Source organism: Lepidochelys kempii, chromosome 3 (genome assembly GCF_965140265.1).
Source record: "Lepidochelys kempii isolate rLepKem1 chromosome 3, rLepKem1.hap2, whole genome shotgun sequence".
NCBI lineage: Eukaryota > Metazoa > Chordata > Testudines > Cheloniidae > Lepidochelys > Lepidochelys kempii.
This window is the reverse complement of record NC_133258.1, coordinates 150,524,828-150,545,933: the sequence shown is the minus strand read 5'-3', so window position 1 is coordinate 150,545,933 and position 21,106 is coordinate 150,524,828. Positions and strand designations below refer to the sequence as shown.

The 21,106-nt window shown below is 41.4% G+C and overlaps 1 protein-coding gene across 1 annotated transcript in view; it reads right to left on the bottom strand.

The window, feature by feature from the left end:
• The window catches only part of DNAH8 (dynein axonemal heavy chain 8), a 577,606-nt gene that overhangs the window by 280,326 nt on the left and 276,174 nt on the right, over nucleotides 1-21,106 (bottom strand). Inside the window, exons 36-41 of the mRNA XM_073338555.1 lie at nucleotides 9,582-9,781; nucleotides 8,810-8,963; nucleotides 8,547-8,710; nucleotides 5,796-5,898; nucleotides 5,305-5,409; nucleotides 4,819-4,980 (exon numbers count right to left, since the gene is read on the bottom strand). Coding sequence (XP_073194656.1) covers nucleotides 4,819-4,980; nucleotides 5,305-5,409; nucleotides 5,796-5,898; nucleotides 8,547-8,710; nucleotides 8,810-8,963; nucleotides 9,582-9,781 — 888 coding nt within the window. The remainder of the gene's footprint in view (nucleotides 1-4,818; nucleotides 4,981-5,304; nucleotides 5,410-5,795; nucleotides 5,899-8,546; nucleotides 8,711-8,809; nucleotides 8,964-9,581; nucleotides 9,782-21,106) is intronic.

The window sequence follows — 21,106 nt, the reverse complement described above, 5'->3', positions numbered from 1 at the left end:
CCAGCCACCCAAAGAAGTTTCCACCTGTCTGCCTCTGAGAGACTAGTAACCCCTTTGGGGGGGGAAAGGGGTAAATGAAGATAAAAGCTCAGATAATCAAGAGCCTTTTAAAGACTCTTTTTTATGTTTATAGACTCTGCCTTTTTCTTGCTAATTTGATTTGAACAATTGTTGGCCAGGTTAAGAAGTGATATAGACAGCATGAAGTGGAACTTCTGCACAAGGCTGGTTTCATCACAGCTGACAAGTGTCCTTGCACTTCATGCACTCAAATTTGGAGTATTTTGGCCAGCAGTATCCATATGTCATTAAGATGTAGTGATCACCCTATGATAACTTCACTTTATTTTTTTCCCCTTTTCCCTACCCTCTCCAGGGATCACCTCCTTGTAGTGGTGGAGAGGCTTGTGTGCCTCAATGACCCCGAGAACAAGATCCAACAAAAAATTATTTCATACAAACAGATGGAGAAAGCTGCTTCATGTAGCTAGGGTGAGATTTTGTTTGAAAATATCTGTCCCTGTAATGTCCATGTCACAACATTAACATAAGGAGTGAGAGAATTCATGACAAGAGATAAGATCACTAGCTCCAATATGAAGTATGTAAGTATAAAGGCATAGTTTTGAATAATCTATTTTACACATAATCTATTTTACATATATAAAACCATTGTTTTATTAAATTGTTGTGTCATTAAGATGTAGCGATCACCCTATTATAACCGCACTTTATTTTTTTCCCCTTTTCCCTACCCTCTCCATGGATCACCACCTTGTAGTGGTGGAGAGGCTTGTGTGTCTCAATGACCCCGAGAACAATGCTGCCTGGAGTCATGTACTCCCTCAGGGTCACCCATGGCAGAACAGTCAAGGGTGAGGTTCCAGACAGAGTGTGATCCAAGAAGTCCCTAGCAGCAGAGCAGACGGAGGATAAATGCACAATGGAGATGAAACTGTTGTGTAATGTTACAACAGCTGTGAAGGTGGATGAAGGCTGCAGCAGATAGAGGATCTCCAATCGTCATGGTGTCCATGCCATTGGTTTCAGGTCCTCTATCTGTCAAGGATAGTGTGGTGATAGTTGTGCACCAGTCTCACCACTTTAAAAGAAGTCCCACACAGGCATCTTCCAGTTTTGGGGAAAACAACATTTGCACAAGTCAAAAGTCCAGTGGCGATAGGCAAGTGATGATGGGAACAGGACAGTGAAATCCAGAAGTTCCTAGTCACAGACCCACACACAGGAGGTGGGTGTGTGATACAGTCATCTTGCTCGAGGATTGAGGCAGGTCAAGCATCTCGGCAGCTGCATCCATGACTGAGAAGTCCTTTTTAAGATCCACTCTGCTCACCCCACATGGGGAGGAGGTTAGAAAAGGTACCCTAAAAATTGTCTTGCCTTTGTTTTTCCTGGCTGAACAGCTGCATCCAGCAGGATTACCACCTCAACAGTTGAAAATGAAAGAAACTTTTCAACTTTGGAACTTGGAATGTACATACCCTGATGGACAACTCAAACAGTGACCGACCAGAGTGACGTACAGGCATTATTGCTTGTGAATTGAGTCGGTTTAACATCAGTATTGCTGCTTTGTCCGAAACTAGAAGAGCTGATGAAGGACAGGTGAGGGAGGAAAAAGGAGGCTATACTTACTTCTGGAAGGGAAAATCTGTAGATGAACCCCGATTTCATAGAGTGGGTTTTGCTATAAAGAACAAGCTTGAAAGGTGCCTCTCTGAGGTAACAGCTGGCATCAATGAGCAGTTTATGACAGGTTTCAGAGTAGCAGCCGTGTTAGTCTGTATTCGCAAAAAGAAAAGGAGTACTTGTGGCACCTTAGAGACAAACAAATTTATTTGAGCATAAGCTTTCGTGAGCTACAGCTCACTTCATCAAATGCATGGAGCTGTAGCTCACGAAAGCTTATGCTCAAATAAATTTGTTAGTCTCTAAGGTGCCACAAGTACTCCTTTTCTTTTTGAGCACTTTATGACACTCTGAGGCTCACCAAAAATCAACAGGCAACTATTGTGAGCACCTATGCACCAACACTGGATGCCGATGAGAATGTAAAGGAAGATTTTTATTCTCAGTTGGAAACTATTTTATGAGAGACCCCTACAGAAGACAAGATCATCCTTCTGGGGGATTTCAGTGCACATATTGGACGAGAGTCAGACCTGTGGAAAGGAACAATCAGGAAAGAAGGAGTTGGCAAAAACAATTCAAATGGAATTCTACTCCTGACCAAGTGTGCTGAACATGAATTTATTATTATGAAAACTCTTTTCCGACAAAAGGAAAAGTTCAAAACATCTTGGAGACACCCATGGTCAAAGCGCTGGCATCTCCTCGAGAGTTCGTGCCCGAGATTGTAGTGGCGTACTTCTCACAAGAACAATGACAAGTGCTGATGACTGTTGCACTGATCATCGCCTTATTCGATCCACAATGAAAATTAAGATTGCTCCCAAATGGATGCTGCAAAAGAAGCAGGTCAGGCGCAAGTTGAAGGTTCAAGATTGAAGGACCCTATTAAGCATGACCACTTCCAAGCAGTCTTAGAAGAAAAGCTCCCATCAGAGTTTCCAGAAGAAATTGAGGAACATTGGATCCAGTTGAAAGCAGTAATCATTAATGCCTGTGAGGAAACCACAGGCTACCAAACCAGAAAATATTAGAACTGGTTTGACGAGAATGATACTGAAATTGAGCAACTCATCAACGAGAAGAAAATGACATTTCGCACTTGGCAGAACAACATAAATTGTAATATAAAAAGAGAAGCCCATGCCAAGGTTAGGGCAGAAATACAATGTAAAACTAAAGAACAAATGGTGGACTGAGAAAGCGCAAGAACTCCAACATCTCATGGACATCCACAATACATGTGGTTTCTTTAGTGCCACGAAAGCTGTTTATGGGCCAATTTGTCATGGTATGAATCCTCTTCGCTCTAAAGATGGAACCACACTTCTGAAGGACAATGAAGCCATCAATGCTCGCTGGAAAAAACATTTTGAAGATCTCCTTAACCGTAATTCTATGGTTACAGATGAAGTCTTTGAGCAAATCCTGCAATGACCATTTCGGGATGAGCTCGGAGACCCTCCCAATTTATATGAGGTACACAATTTCACCAAGCAGATGAAGAACGACAAGGCAGCGGGTCTAGATGGGATCCCTGCTGAAATCTTTAAAAATGGTGGACCAGAGCTAATTTGGCAGCTTTATCTGCTTATCCTTAAAATCTGGATAAAGGAGGAGATTGTCTCCTTCTTCAAGAAAGGGGATAAAGTGGATTATGGAAATTATTGTGGTATCTCCCTCCTAGTCTTTGCAGGCAAAGTTCTGGCGCAGATCCTTGCAACCTGCCTTCTGCCCCTATCAGAAGAAATCTTACTGGAGTCACAGAGTGGTTTCCGACCATACTGTGGAACTGTGAATATGTGCTTCACAGCACGGCAGCTGCAAGAAAAGTGTCAGGAGCAAAACTGACCACTATATATGACTTTTATTGATCTAACTAAAGCCTTTCATTCAGTGAATCGTTGTGCCCTCTGGACTGTACTTTCTAAGATTGGATGTCCTGATAAATACATTGATTTCCTAAAATTGCTTCATGATAACATGAAAGTGACTATTCTGAGCAGCACTGGCTCCCAGAGTGAACCTTTCAAAGTACAAACAGGAGTCAAACGGGGCTGTATCATTGCTCCAACCATGTTTGTGGTTTTTACTGCTGTCATTCTTTAACTAATTTCTGGGAAGTTTACAGCTGGTGTTGAAATCATTTACAGAATGGAGGGAAACCTGTTCAGGCTTAGCAGGCTGAAAGCGAAGAGTAAGATTTCCACAACATCTATTGTAGAACTTCAGTATGCTGATGACAACGCAATCTTTGCCCACTCTGAGGAAGATCTTCAAACTATCTTGAATGTGTTTGCCGATGCTTATGTATGTCTTGGTTTCACTCTTAATATCAAGAAGACTAAAGTGCTCCATCAGCCTTCTCCAAATGAGGTATTACATGCCCCATCTATCAAAATCAATGGGGTAGCACTGGAGAACGTTGATCATTTCCTCTATCTTGGAAATCATCTTTCATCCAAGGCAGATATTGATCCAGAAATTCAACATCACCTGAGCTGTGCCACTGTAGCTTTTTCTCGTTTACGCCACAGGGTTTTTGAAGATCACAACATTCGAACAGACACCAAGCTCCTTATTTATCAAGCCATTATTCTCCCAGCACTGTTGTATGGGTCCAAAACTTGGAAAACCTATAGACACCACTTGAAAGTCCTTGAGAGGCACCATCAACACTGCCTTCATAAGATTCTGAAGATCAAATGGGAAGACAGGTGCACCAATATTAGTCTTCTGGAAGTAGCAAAGACCACCAGTATCGAGGCAATGATCATCCATCAGCAATTCCCCTGGACTGGTCACATTGTCCGGAATCCATATCATTGCCTCCCAAAACAGGTTATGTTCTCTCAGCTGAAAAAAGGGTATCGTTTTGGCTTTATTAGCCACCTGAGGACCCATAACTCCCATGGAAGATGATCATACCCGGTAACGAGTGATCGCCCATCATCATCATCATCATCATCATCTCAACTTTTTGAGAGTATAAACTTTTGAGGTCAGGGACTATGTTTGTATCACACCAAGCACATTTTGAGGACTACCTGAAACAAACAGATAAAATTGCCAACCACAAATTGTACAACCTCTGCTTTTCTCAGAAGGCTGCTTCTAATCTATACATATATGCATACATAGACATATACATTCCCCCCCTGTTCTTACCTGTGCTGGGAAGTGATAAAGGAAGTTAAGCAGCTGGTATCCTGGGTCACTAATTTGATAATATGCTGCCCTAATTACACAGTGTAATGAAGACTGTTGCATGCGCAACAGATCTAGCAACCAAAGTTCTACAGGTCCTTTTGCATTCACTGGAGTGTCCAACTGAAAAATTTAATAGAAGTGAAATGTACACAATTATATGTAGCTACCAAATCCCTATTATTTATTATTGTGTTATAAATGTTATATAGTTATTGTTTTGATTTTAAATATCAATAAACATGTTACCAAATATGTAGAATTTATTCTGATCTTTTTTTAAAGAAATCATGTAATTAACTATTAATTCATAATTAACTTAGTTTAACCATCTACTTCTGTGCATTCAGCAAAAGAATGGCTTCTCATATAATAAGGTTACTGAAAAAAATAAACAATGAAACATTTAAAATTAATGATAAATTGAGAAGAAATTAGCAGTATTACTGGAATTTTCTCTCCTTCTCTTGATATGACTGCCATTATGCGATCATAATCCTTTGGGTGAAACTCCACTTCATTTATATTGTCAGATACGGCAGGCATATGTGGCTAGAAGGATAATTTAGAAAGTAATTCAATGTAAACATTTAATATTAACAGACATATAAGAAAAATAACTATTGACTTGATCCTGCAAGGAAGTTCACAAATGGAGTTTTATACTGCACAGATTATGTAGCAGGATCATGTCATTATGCACTAAATGTAGAATTTTAAGTTACTTTCTGTGCGTTTGTTTTACAGTAAAATTTACAGTAAAATCTAAAGTCTGAGAAGCAGCTGAAAATCTTGCTCTGAATGAGGTTTTCAAGAAGAATTTGTTACATTTACAGTTTACTTTGCCTTTGCTTTTTGCATATTTTATTTATTTAAATATTTCTTTCAAAGCTTTTTTTGGTAGCATACTAACTTTATAATAGTCACTCAAGACTTACCTGAATGGTGTGTGAATCACTTGCTTGTCCAAGAATTTCAAGAAGGGCAGGATCAGAGATAAAGAAGAATCTGGGAAACAGTAGCCTTTTCTTCTCTAAATATCTTAAATATTGTGCAAGATTTTAATTACAAAATGTATTCTACATGAAATTGTGAATCAGACTGTGAAATATTACATCATTTAAAAAAACCCACCATTTTCTTCATCCTTCCTAAACCTATCAGTCTAACACTCAATTTAGAAAAAGATTTAAACAAATGCTTGAGTATACCTCTATTCAGGATAGCACTTTAAGCATATGCTTAATTTAAAGCTCATAGTTAAGTGCTGTCCTGAATAGGGCAGCTTTCACAAATCAGGGCTTAAAATATCAAAAGCCATAGCTCACTGCCACAATACTATGTGCCAGGGTGAACTGTTTTAAAGCAAAGTAATTTAAATCACCAATTATAATCATGATTTAAATTGGCTATTAGGAAATATTGATTTAAATTATTTATTTTAATCCTGTTTTGCATTTTTACTTTTTAGTTATTTTCCTAAAGAAAGGATTATTCTTATTGGTTGGCAACCATTAAAACATGTTGATATGCAACTAAATACAGCCTTTGCACTAAATTGGTGCTTTTTTTTTGCTAACCAGGAGGATATTATATTTTATACACTTATTTAGCAATTATAGAGTTTAACATACATTTATTCAGATTCTTAATATTTACAGTTTTTATTATGTTAGAAAATGGCAAATGACACATTTGTTATTTACTAGATTAATTTTTTACTCATGATTTGTGTCAAGCTGTGTTTGGATGCAAACTGAAGTTCCATTAATTTTTTAAAAAGCAGCATTTAAAATTGTTTTTATCAGTTGAATAAAACTACCTTAAATGTGCTAGATAGATTAGAAACCAGTAAGTTATCAAAACTTGTTTTGTTTTTTAAATTGATTTATTAAACAAAGGAAGTATTATCTGTAGTAAGTGAATTGAACTGATTCCTTCGGGTCAGCTGGTCATTCAAGACTTTAGAACTAGTAGATCTCATACTCTCACACTTCCATGCACAGTCCAGAAGAGAAAAACAAGTTTTCCTGCTTTTTCAACACCCAATCAGTTTCTCATCTTTGAACTAGTCATTGAACTGAACTAGTTGAAAAAAACTGAAATAAAGAAAATATTCTCTCTGTGCCTACAGAAGAAGCTGCTTCTTTCAAAAGCTGGTTTGACACTTCAACAAACTCTGTTTGCAGGTGCTTTGTCAGTGATTTCCATTAGTTCAGTGGTCTGATTTTCTTTAAAATTTCAGCAGCTAACCCATACTGCTTGAATATTATTTTTTATTTAATGTAAATGCTTTTACTATAATCTATTAAGTTTAGATCTTGATTTAGGTTGACAATTTCAAATTTAATTTTAAATGGGTTTTTTAGAAAGAAAAATGTGTTTCCATTAAAAATAAGATTTAAATTTTTTCATAATTGAATTTTTTCCACCCTGCTCTGTGCTAATGCCTAGAAAGAAAGATGCTTACCAATAACTGTAGTTCTTTGAGTAAATTCTGTTGTACAGATTCTTGTTCTTGGGCACAACTGGACCATCAGGGTATGTCTACACTGCAGTTAAACACCTGCTGCTGGCCTGGGTCAGCTGATTCGGGCTAGTGGGCTCAGGCTGTAAAACTGTGGTGTAGATATTCAGGCTCAGGCTGGAGCCCAGGCTCTGGGACTTTCACCTCTCAAGGGGTCCCAGAGCTTGGGCTACAGCCCTAACCCAAATGTCTACACCACAATTTTACAGCCCCACAGCCCAAGCCATGAGACCCTGTGTCAGCTGACACGGGCCAGTCATTGGTGTTTAATTACTGTGTAGACATACTCTCTGTGTTGAAGTCAGAAACATATGGAAAGTTGTGGCTATGTCCACACTTGGAACTAGGGGTGTGATTCCCATCCGACTTTGCAGATGTGTAGACATCCTAGAAGTAGGTTTCATCAAGTCAGCATGTTAAAAATAGTAGTGCAGCTGTGGTAGAATGGGTGGCAGAGAGCAGTGGCAGAGGCTAGCCACAAGTATGTACCTACCGCGTCCAGGCAGATGTGCACTTAGAGTGGCTATTCCATGTCACCGCTCACTGCTGCCTGTGATAAAGTGGCTAGGCTATTTTTAGTGGGCTACCTCGATGACATCTAGAGCAAGGATGTCTACGCAAGTTGGAAATGTCGCCTTCAACTCCAAATATAGACATACCCCATGACTGCTGGGATCACACACATGCCTTTCTGGCAACAAAGAATACTTATAACAGGATCACAGGCCCAGTGCAGCAAATCATTTAAACTGAATTCAGGACTTCAAGAGCTAATGTCCTGTGTTCATTTAGTTCCTTACATCAGAATCTATGTATGATACTTCAAAGAAGTGGGAAGGCAGTTTGGGTGTCTAAACCTATCTGAATATCTATACTTACTGTAGTAACACTTTCTCCTTTGAATGTTATTAGTACAGATTCCTATTCTTGGGAGATTATCTAGCCACCCAATTGCTGAAGGAGTTTTGAATACAAATAATAAAATGAAGATTGCAATACTGCTCTTCTAGAGACAGACTACAGTATATTAATGTGTGTGACAACCTTATAAAAATAACTTCTACTTTTAACACTTTTAGCTCTTTGATTTGTAATTAAAATAAAACATTACTGACTTTATATAACTGTATAACGTAATCATGTATTCAAAAAAATTTCTTACCCTGTAAGTGATTTCTGACACACCTCCAACTGTTCATGTAAATGAGGCAGAAGCTGTCCCATAGTCTCATCTCCAACACAACAGTTAACAACATTAGGATTCTCGTGAGCTCGTTGCATTATTTTTATCCATGATTTGTCAATGTTCTGAAAACGTTTTGCTTCCTAAGCATAATTTAAATCAACACGGTAACACATTCTTTTGTAAACTGGTATTTAGTTAAGTTTTTACAATATAAATATGAGTAAGTATTATAGATTTACCTGAGGTAATTGCTTTGCAATATCTCCCCCAACAAAAACAGCTTCAAGATAAACCCATAGGTTTTGAACCACCAACCACTCTTCAATGATATCACTGGAGGTGCTCAGTTTGTACACCCAGTTCTGAATATCTTTTTTAAATGGTATATTATATCTAAAACCAGGGATGAAAAATAAGAATAACTTTAAATTAAAGTATAAAGAAAAATATTTATAGAGGGAGTGAAACAAAATATGGATAAATTAGAGAACAAAAATGATCTTTTAAAAACTTGAATAAACAAATTTAATTTTATTCAAATGTATCAAGAGAATAGATTGCTATATGTTTGTGAGCTGAAAGAAGTTATCTGTAGTAACATTATTAATGTACCAACATCTACACAATACAGTAACATTTCATCCACGTTTATTGCTGATTAAGTGTCAATCTAATAACATGTATCAGAGGGGTAGCCGCGTTAGTCTGGATCTGTAAAAGTGGCAAAGAGTCCTGTGGCACCTTATAGACTAACAGACGTATTGGAGCATAAGCTTTCGTGGGTGAATACCCACTTCTGGAGCATAAGCTTTCGTGGGTGAATACCCACTTCGTCGGACAAAGTGGGTATTCACCCACGAAAGTTTATGCTCCAATATGTCTGTTAGTCTAAAAGGTGTCATAGGACTCTTTGCCACTTCGAATAACATGGTTGAAAATTTAATTATGGTGTGTTTATTATCAACATTTACAAAAATTAGCAAATCCACAAAAAATTCACTTAAGAATTACCTGTTACTAAGTAAAGAGCCCAAGATCATTAAACTGTCCTCCATAAGTGTAATAATTTCTGCTGATTCAGCTCCCTTTAACAGTAGCTCTCCTCTTGCTTTAAATGGTGAAAAACTCAAATTCTGGCCTCCCCAACTTTCAATTATTTGAGACAATTTAGCTTCAATATCCTTTTCCTTTATAGCAGATATACAGATATCCTGCAAAGTAAAAAAAAAACCAGTTTTTAAATCTTCAGTATCCAGATGTGAAACCTTTCCTAACACAGTAAAAGCTGTGTTATCTGAAAAGGAGGGTGGGGTGGGGAGGGAGAGAGACAAGATGCATCAATGCCCAAAGCCCCTGCAATGGCAGGGAAATGATTAAATGAGATATACACAGATAATCCTAGCAAATGATTCACACCCATATGCTGCACAGGAAGTTGAACCCCATCCACAAAGTTACTAAAAATCTCACCTCTGGGAACATTCCTTCTTAGCCCTACATATGGTGATCAGTTAGACCCTGAGCAGGTGAGCATGAACTAGACAAGCCAAGCATTTGAAATAGAGAATGCTCAGTGCCACCTCAGAGCCCTGGCACATGCTGCCCAGTGTTTCAGCTCCAGCCATGGACATCACTGCCACTTCAGAGGAAGGAGATTAAAAGAATAAATTGGGGAGAATCCCTTCCAGACACCTGCTGGTTGTTGGTGGAAAGCCTGAAGCAAGAGCTTAACGAACATACAATATAAATGGGAATTGAGCCCCAAGGCTACTGAGTCCTGCCCCCTACCATCACAAGCAACCCTGTCATACAATCACACTCTAAATCTGCCCAGCTCTCTCTTGAAATTAATTAGGTTGTTTTCCCCCACAACTCCCAGAACCTCACCCTTCCAATGGTTAGAAACTTTCTAATTTCCAGCCTGAATATGTTCATGGCCAGTTTATATCCATTTGTTTTGTACCAACATCATTCTTTAGCTTAAATAGCTCTTCACTGTCCCTGGTATTTAACACTTTAATGTATTTATAGAGAGAAATGAATCACATCCCCTCTCAGTGTTCTTTTTGCTAGACTAAACAAGCCAAGTTCTTCCAGTTTCTTCTCATAAAATAGATCATCCATTCCCCAGTCATCCTCATAGCTTTTCTCTGTACCTGTTCCAGTTTGAATTCATCTTTCTTGAACATGGGTGACCAGAATTGTACACAGTATTCCAAACAAGAACTTACCTTACCAGTGCCCTGTGCCTTTTTTCACAGCCACATCTCATTAATAGCTCACAGTCATCCTCTGATCACCCACACAGACAGATCTCTGTCCTCCTCTATAGCTTCCAACTGATGGGCACTTAGATTGTAGCAGAAATTCCTATTAGATTCTAAGTGCATGACCTTGCACTTTGTACTATTGAATTTCATCCCATTTCTGTGACTCCAGTCTCCAAGATTATCCAGATCTTCCTGTATAATGCTCCAATTCTCTTCTGTATTGATAATATCTCCCAACTTTTTGTCCTTGGCAAATTTCATTAGCACATTCCTACTCTGTGTGCCAAGGTCATTAATAAAAAGATTGAATAAGAATGGTCTCAAGACCAATCCCTGAGAAACTACACTAGTAATCTCCTTACAGTCTGATAATTCACTTACAGCATAACCCATTGCTTTCTCCCCCTTATCAAATTCCTTATCCACCTTACAGTGCTGTATTAATCCACATCTTCCCTAATTTAACTATTAATTTTCCATGAGGTACCATGTGAAATACTTTACTGAAATTCAAATATATTAGATTCACTACACTTCCCATATCTAAAAAATCAATTATTTTCCAAAGAAAGAAATCAGGTTATTCTGAAATGATATACCTTTCGTAAATCTCTGTTGCACTACATCCCTTTTACCAATTACCTCCATAAGTTTAATTTTTATTTCCTTCACTGTTTGTTCTAAAGCCTTGCATGCTACTGAGGTCAGAATAAGAGATCTGTAATTGTCCAGATCACCTTTTTTCCCTTTTCTTAAATATAGATAAAATGATAGCTAATCTCAGTCATATTGTACTACCACTGAAAACACAGATGTATTAGCAAAAAGAAAAGGAGTACTTGTGGCACCTTAGAGACGAACCAATTTATTTGAGCATAAGCTTTCGTGAGCTACAGCTCACTTCATCAGATGCATACTGTGGAAAGTGTAGAAGATCTTTTTATATACACACAAAGCATGAAAAAATACCTCCTCCCACCCCACTCTCCTGCTGGTAATAGCCTTTCTAAAGTGATCACTCTCCTTACAATGTGTATGATAATCAAGTCGGGCCATTTCCAGCACAAATCCAGGTTTTCTCACACCCAGAATCACAGTCGATGAATCTGGTTTTGATTATCCTTCCATTTAAATTTAAAATGAAGGAACTCATGATCACTTGATCTAAGGGCTATTTTCTACAACCAGCTCTTCTATGATGTCCTCTCTATTTTCCAAAACCAAGTCTAAAATTGCATCACCTCTTGTTGGTTTGGTTACAGTTTGATGAAGAAAATTGTCTTCTATCACATACAGGAATAACTGAGCCCTATCAGTATTAGTAACATTTATTCTCCAATCTATACTCAGGAAGTTAAAGTCTTCCATTACAAATCAATTCCCAATAGTAATAATATTAAAGAGATCTCTATCCATATCTAAGTCTGACCCTGGGGGCTACAGCAGACCTCTAACACTATCCCAACAAAACCTCTTTTACAATCCTTCTCCAAAGTGATTTTGAGCCAAACAGATCCAGTTTTGTCCATACTATCACTTCTTGTTTCTTTACACTTTACCACTTTGTCAATGTACAATGCTGTCCCACCACCTTTATCATTATCGCTAATCTCTCCTACATAGCACATACCTGTCAATACCTATATTCCAGTCATGAGTGCTATTCCACCATGCTTCTGTAATCCTACTTAGGGCTGTTGATTAATCACAGTTAACTCAAGGAATTAACTCAAAAAATTAATTGCAATTAAAAAAATTTAATCACAGTTTTAATCGCACTGTTAAACAATAGAAAACCAATGAAAATGTATTAAATATTTTTGGATGCTTTCTACATTTTCAAATATATTGATTTTAATTACAACACAGAATACAAATATTTGCACTGTAAAAATGATAAAAGAATCAGTATTTTTCAGTTCACCTCACACGAGTACTCTAGTGCAATCTCTTTTTCATAAAAGTATAACTTATAAATGTAGACTTTTTTTGTTACATAACTGCACTCAAAAAACAAACAATGCAAAATTTAAAGCCTACAAGTTCACCCAGTCCTTCTTCTCACTCAGCCAATCACTAAGACAAACAACTTTGTTTACATTTGCAGGAGATAATGATGCAGACACAGGTAAGTAACCGTTTTCATGTTCTCTCCACAGGTACTAATGCGGAGAGTGGACTAGATGATACATCTGAGGGAAGGGAACAGAAGAAGACTCCGCCGATTGGAAGGCATGAGATGCACTGTCCTAGGGTTGGGGGTTCCATGACCACCGCTCCCAAGAGAAGGAGGTGGGTGGTGGTGGTCGGGGACTCTCTCCTCAGGGGGACTGAGTCATCTATCTGCCACCCCGACCGGGAAAACCGAGAAGTCTGCTGCTTGCCAGGAGCTAGGATTCACGATGTGACAGAGAGACTGCTGAGACTCATCAAGCCCTTGGATCGCTACCCCTTCCTGCTTCTCCAAGTGGGCACCAATGATACTGCCAAGAATGACCTTGAGTGGATCACTGCAGACTACGTGGCTCTGGGAAGAAGGATAAAGGAGCTTGAGGTGCAAGTGGTGTTCTCATCCATCCTCCCCGTGGAAGGAAAAGGCCTGGGTAGAAACCGTCGAATCGTGGAAGTCAATGGATGGCTACGCAGGTGGTGTCGGAGAGAAGGCTTTTGATTCTTTGACCATGGGATGGTGTTCCAAGAAGGAGGAGTGCTAGGCAGAGACGGCCTCCACCCAATGAAGAGAGGGAAGAGCATCTTCGCAAACAGGCTGGCTAACCTAGTGAGGAGGACTTTAAACTAGGTTCACCGGGGGAAGGAGACCAAAGCCCTGAGGTAAGTGGGGAAGTAGGATACCAGGAGGAAGCATGAGCAGGAGCGCGAGAGAGAGCAGGGCTCCTGCCTCAAACTGAGAAAGAGGGACGATCAGCGAGTTATCTCAAGTGCCTATACACAAATGCAAGAAGCCTGGGAAACAAGCAGGGAGAACTGGAAATCCTGGCACAGTCAAGGAATTATGATGTGATTGGAAAAACAGAGACTTGGTGGGATAACTCACATGACTGGAGTACTGTCATGGATGGATATAAATTGTTCAGGAGGGACAGGCAGGGCAGAAAAGGTGGGGGAGTGCATTGTATGTAAGGGAGCAGTATGACTGCTCAGAGCTCAAGTATGAAACTGTAGAAAAACCTGAGTGTCTCTGGATTAAGTTTAGAAGTGTGAGCAACAGGGGTGATGTCGTGGTGGGAGTCTGCTATAGACCACCAGACCAGGGGGATGAGGTGGACGAGGCTTTCTTCCGGCAACTCATGGAAGTTACTAGATCGCAGGCCCTGGTTCTCATGGGAGACTTCAATCACCCTGATATCTGCTGGGAGAGCAATACAGCGGTGCACAGACAATCCAGGAAGTTTTTGGAAAGTGTAGGAGACAATTTCGTGGTGCAAGTAATGGAGGAACCAACTAGGGGCAGAGCTCTTCTTGACCTGCTGCTCACAAATCGGGAAGAATTAGTAGGGGAAGCTAAAGTGGATGGGAATCTGGGAGGCAGTGACCATGAGATGGTCAAGTTCAGGATCCTGACACAGGGAAGAAAGGAGAGCAGCAGAATACGGACCCTGGAATTCAGAAAAGCAGACTTTGACTCCCTCAGGGAACTGATGGGCAGGATCCCCTGGGAGAATAACATGAGGGGGAAAGGAGTCCAGGAGAGCTGGCTGTATTTTAAAGAATCCTTATTGAGGTTACAGGGACAAACCATCCCGATGTGTAGAAAGAATAGCAAATATGGCAGGCGACCAGTTTGGCTTAACAGTGAAATCCTTGCTGATCTTAAACACAAAAAAGAAGCTTTCAAGAAGTGGAAGATTGGACAAATGACCAGGGATGAGTATAAAAATATTGCTCGGGCATGCAGGAGTGAAATCAGGAAGGCCAAATCACACCTGGAGTTGCAGCTAGCAAGAGATGTTGGGAGTAACAAGAAGGGTTTCTTCAGGTATGTTAGCAACAAGAAGAAAGTCAAGGAAAGTGTGGGCCCCTTACTGAATGAGGGAGGCAACCTAGTGACAGAGGATGTGGAAACAGCTAATGTACTCAATGCTTTTTTTGCCTCTGTCTTCACGAACAAGGTCAGCTCCCAGACTACGGCACTGGGCAGCACACAGCGTGGGGAGGAAGTGACCAGCCCTCTGTGGAGAAAGAAGTGGTTCGGGACTATTTAGAAAAGCTGGACGAGCACAAGTCCCTGGGGCCGGATGCGCTGCATCCGAGAGTGCTAAAGGAGTTGGCGGATGTGATTGCAGAGCCATTGGCCATTATCTTTGAAAACTCATGACGATCGGGGGAAGTCCCGGACGACTGGAAAAAGGCTAACGTAATGCCCATCTTTAAAAAAGGGAAGGAGGAGGATCCTGGGAACTACAGGCCAGTCAGCCTCACCTCAGTCCCTGGAAAAATCATGGAGCAGGTCCTCAAGGAATAATTTCTGAAGCACTTAGAGGAGAGGGAAGTGATCAGGAATAGTCAGCATGGATTCACCAACGGCAAGTCATGCCTGACTAATCTAATTGCCTTCTATGATGAGATAACTGGCTCTGTGGATGAGGGGAAAGCAGTGGACGTGTTGTTCCTTGACTTTAGCAAAGCTTTTGACACTGTCTCCCACAGTATTCTTGCCAACAAGTTAAAGAAGTATGGGCTGGATAAATGGACTATAAGGTGGATAGAAAGTTGGCTAGATTGTCAGGCTCAACGGGTAGTGATCAATGGCTCCATGTCTAGTTGGCAGCCGGTATCAAGTGGAGTGCCCCAAGGGTTGGTCCTCGGGCCAGTTTTCTTCAATATCTTCATAAATGATCTGGGGGATGGTGTGGATTGCACCCTCAGCAAGTCTGCAGATGACACTAAACTGGGAGGAGATGTAGATACGGTGGCAGGTAGGGATAGGATACAGAGGGACCTAGACAAATTAGAGGATTGGGCCAAAAGAAATCTGATGAGGTTCAACAAGGACAAGTGCAGAGTCCTGCACTTAGGACGGAAGAATCCCATGCACCGCTACAGACTAGGGACCGAATGGCTCGGCAGCAGTTCTCCAGAAAAGGACCTAGGGGTTACAGTGGACGAGAAGCTGGATATGAGTTAACAGTGTGCCCTTGTTGCCAAGAAGGCCAATGGCATTTTGAGATGTATAAGTAGGGGCATTGCCAACAGATCGAGCGACGTGATCGTTCCCCTCTATTCGACATTGGTGAGGCCTCATCTGGAGTACTGTGTCCAGTTTTGGGCCCCACACTACAAGAAGGATGTGGAAAAATTGGAGAGAGTCCAGCAGAGAGCAACACAAATGATTAGGGGACTGGAACACATGATTTATGAGGAGAGGCTGAGGGAACTGGGATTGTTTAGTCTGCGGAAGAGAAGAATGAGGGGGGATTTGATAGCTGCTTTCAACTACCTGAAAGGGGGTTCCAAAGAGGTTCTGTTCTCAGTGGTAGCTGATGACAGAACAAGGAATAATGGTCTCAAGTTGCAGTGGGGGAGGTTTAGGTTGGATATTAGGAAAAACTTTTTCACTACGAGGGTGGTGAAACACTGGAATGTGTTACCTAGGGAGGTGGTGGAATCTCCTTCCTTAGAAGTTTTTAAGGTCAGGCTTGACAAAGCCCTGGCTGGGATGATTTAGTTGGGGATTGGTCCTGCTTTGAGGAGGGGGTTGGACTGGATGACCTCCTGAGATCCCTTCCAACCCTGATATTCTATGATTCTATGCCCACTTCTTATTTACAATGTCACCTGAAAGTGAGAACAGGCATTCGCATGGCACTTTTGTAGCCAGCATTTCAAGGTATCTACATGCCAGGTATGCTAAACATTCATATGCCCCTTCATGTTTCGGCTAGCATTCCAGAGGACATGGCTCCTTTTGGAGCTCTTATAGGATTTTAATTAAGTACCATGTTTTGTTTGCATTTCTTTTACCCCTTCTCCAATATACACTGCACACGTCCTGAGAAAATGCACATTCCTTCCATAGTTTAACCTCCATAACATTATATTAGCCATATTAATTTTACACAAGGTGTAACCGCCTCCCCCGTGCCCACAGAGTTTTCATAGACTCACACTAAAGCGACAGTCCACGGTATGCATCCGATGAAGTGAGCTGTAGCTCACGAAAGCTCATGCTCAAATAAATTGGTTAGTGTCTAAGGTGCCACAAGTACTCCTTTTCTTTTTGCGAATACAGACTAACACGGCTGTTACTCTGAGTCCGATCCCTAAGACCCACCCCAAGGCTCAGTGTTCCCATCATTGTTCCCCTTTTTCCAGTGCACACATACAAAATTTTCTTTTGAATAACATCCCTTGCACAGCGATTACTTTTTTCTACACAACTGTACCCCGTTTATACTTCCATCTTGTACAACTAGAGACAGCCAGGGGCAGCCAAGTTAAGTTTTAATAGAAACCCCTTACATTCCTTTCGTAATTTTGATTACATTACCCAATAGTTAAATAATTTTGAACAGATTTTTTTTTGCCTGCTGCCTGCAGCAGTCCCTTAAAGACCATTTCTGTGGGAAAAGGGCCCATTTTCTCTCAGAATAGCTGTAAAGGCTTCTGGGGACAGAAGCATAGTGAGTGGTGGTAGTAGCCACTCTACCTGACCCATTTGTATAATTTAATTACCAAGCTTCCATCCATCTGTGACTGCACAGAGTTGCACATACAGTTACATTTATATAACTGGATTTTATTATTAAACCAAAAACTTCCTTTTTGTAACACCACAACTGTTACCCTTTTAATATTTTTACAATAGTTACCTTTTACCATTTTTACAACTTTCAAATGTTTACTTTTCTCCAAACCCTGTATTATCAATTTTTGTAAAAGGTATTTGTAACTTTTCACTTACTTCTTTAAATCACTTACTCCTACATTTAGTTCTTTAAGGTAGTGCAATTTGTTTGTAACAACTTAGCCACCAAGTACAATTTTTGCCACACAGCTACCTTAACCTGTGCTGTCTTTACCTTGAGACTGTTCAAAAAGGCAGTAAAACATTTGTCTCTATGGATGCCCATGGATCTTTTACTCCAAAAAATTTCAGAGGAATACAGCAGACCTCTGTCATACTTTGTTCAAAAAACCAAAAACATTTTACATAAGTATTCAAAGTACCCTCCATTAAAACTTTAGAAAAACAAAAGTGTGGAAAGGCAGGGGGAGAGGAGGAGGAAGAGGTGGAAAGAAACCAATTAACCCTGTGAGGTCAGTTTAAAGTACAGGCTACTAGCAGCAAATTAAGTAAACTGAGAGAAGAAAGAAAAGAATATAGTTAGCTTTGAGCCAAGAGTAGGCTCCCTGGGTTGAAACAGTTGGGAACCCTTACCCCCAGGTTCTTATTCTGGTGCTGGGAGAAGAGTGGGGGTTGTTACCTACTCCTGAAAACCCTGCCATTTTTCACTTGGAAATCTTCCCCCCTTCCCCCCACTCCACTCTCCCAGGAGTTATGGTGTAATGGGAGGAAAAAGTGTACATGGATGACCAGGTTACTGCTTTGCAAATGTCCAGGATAGGAATCTGTGCTAGGAATGCCATTGAGGACACTTGCAATCTTACGGAGTTGTCCGTCAGTTTGTCTGGCAGCCTGTCAGATCATAACATGCGGATACAAGAAGTTATCCAAGATTAAATTTTCTGCCTGGAGATTGGAAGACTTTTCATTCTGTCCCCTCAGGCCACAGACAGTTGAGTGGACTGTTTGGCCCTGTCTATGTAGAACACCAGTGCTCGTCTAACATCCAATGTGTGTAGCCACTGCTTGTCTGTATTTGCAGGTGGCTTTGGGTAAAAAAAAGTAAGTACATTGATATGAAAATTTGAAACTTAGAGAGAAACCTCGGATGAGGGTGTAAATACACTGCATCTTTAAAGAAGACTGTGTACAATGGTTCAGATGTGAGGGTGCACAGTTCAGAGATCCTTCTGGTAGAAGTAACAGCAATTAGGAAAACCATATTCCACGAAAGGTGTAGAAAGGAGCACATTGCTCGAGGCTCAGAATGGTGGTCCCATAAGTTTAGACAAAATTAAGTTCAAGTCCCAAGGAAAAATGTGCTTCTTTAGTTGAGGGTACAATCTTTCCAGGCCTTCAAGGAATGTAATTTGTCATGTCATTAGAAAAAAAAAAAAGAGTTATCCACGTCAGGGTGAAAAGCTGATACTGCTGACAGGTGAACCTTGAAGTAGGAAGTCAGTGAGCCTTGCTGTTTCAGGTACATCAGATAATCAAGCATTTGTTGGATGGACAAATGCATTGGTGAGACTCTGGTTTGACAAGCCCAGAGAGACAACGGCTTCCATTTTGACAGATAGGTGGCCCTTGTGGAGGGCTTTCTGCTACCTAGTAAGATTTGGCAAACTTGCTCCAAACAAGCCTGCTCTTTGGGATTTCCTGGAGCTTCCAGGCTGTTAAAAGAAGGGATCACAGGTTTGGGTGGAGCAGCCAGCCATGATCCTGAGACATCAAATCCAAATGCAACAGGAGTGAGATTGGAGTCACCACTGAGAGGTCCAGTAGAATGGAGAACCAGTTGGTGGAGCCATGCTGAGGATATTAACAAAACATAGACGTTGGCCCACTTGATCTTTAGTAGGATCTCTGTGTAGGAGTGGGATTGGGGGACAAGCATAATAAAAAGCATTTCCCATCCAGGGTAGCAGGAAAGCATCTGTGATGGAATCTGCACTGTAGCCTTGTAGGGAGCAGAATTGGTGACATTTTCTGTTGTACTTGTTTGCAAATAGGTCTATTTGGGGAGTCCTCCACTGCTGGAAAATGCATATGGCTACATCCAAGCAAAGGGACTACTGGTAACTGGAGAAAGACCTGAGCAGGCAATCTGCTAGCTCATTCTGTACCCCTGGAAGGTAACGGGCCTCAAGGTTCAGTGAATGGGCTATGCAAAATTCCCATAGGTAAATGCTTCCTGACTGTGAGGCCTGAGTAGTGGGCAGTGACACCTACTGGTCAGAGCTGGAGTCAACAGTCAGGAATCTGCTGGGTCAGGATACCAGGAGGACAGGAGCCAGAGACAGACTGGAGATCAGAAGCACAAGACAGTAATCACAGTCAAGCCAATCAGGATATCAGGAGGACAGAGGCAGGTGACAAATCAGAGGTCAGAACCACAAGTCAGAGGTCCAGAGTCAAGCCACGTCAGGAAGCTGGGAAGTCAAGCTTGAGGAGCAGGAGCAGGAGGCACAAGATACACAGTCCAGAGCAGGGTGGATCTCAGTTGTTTGAACAGCTTCCTGTTCCTGTTGCTGGATTAAGTAAGGCCAAAGGGCCAATCAGCTGCTCCAGGACTGTGCCAATGGGACATCAGGGGTAGAGGCTCAAACTGAGGCTGGGCTTCATGGGTCCTGGGTAAGCAGTTGTTAGCAGGCAGCCCAGTAGAGGGGTGTTGCGAGACTGTGCCTGTGGACCAGGTTTGAGGCCTGTAGGTCATGACACTAACACAGGAGAGACGACTGAGGCCTGGTCTATACTGCCGATTAAATTGATATATGTTACATCATTCAGGGGTCTCAAAAAATCACCCCCTCAGAGCAATGTAGCTTACATCAACCTAACATGCAGGAAGGCCCTGGCAGCCACAGTTGCCTCCCGTGTGATTGGTTCTGAGATAGTGTTGGTATGGTGAGGTGCCACAGGTGTGACAGGAGCTCCTTCTGGCTCTGGAGTTGATGGAACCTGCCTACGGACCAGAATCAACGATGCTGTCTTCTGTGGTACTGAAGCAGAGGAGTGCTTAGACTGAGGGCATGTCTACAGTGTAAACTTAAGTCAACCTATGCTAGGTCAATTTACAGCCACTGCAATAATTACTACAGTGGTTCATGTCCACACTGCCCTTCTTCTGTTGGTGGTGTGTGTCCTCACCAGAAACTCTTCCGCTGACTTAAGAGGAGCAGTGTGGGGAGCTGAGAGCCAGGGCTCTCAGCTCTGTGCACAGCTCCCCTCCGATCGCCCATCTCCCCACTCCCCGCCAGCAACAGGGCAGCTGACTGGACAATGGGCGCAGATCTCCCCTCCGGAAGCCTGGCTCCCCCCACCCTAGGCTCAGATCTCCCCACCAGGAGCCTGGCTGCCCTTCCCCACCCCGAGGTTTTAGTTCCCCACTCCCCACTGTGAGCACAGCAGCAGACTTTGGGTGTGGAGCTCACCATTAGGCGCAGCTGTGCTCCCAGTGG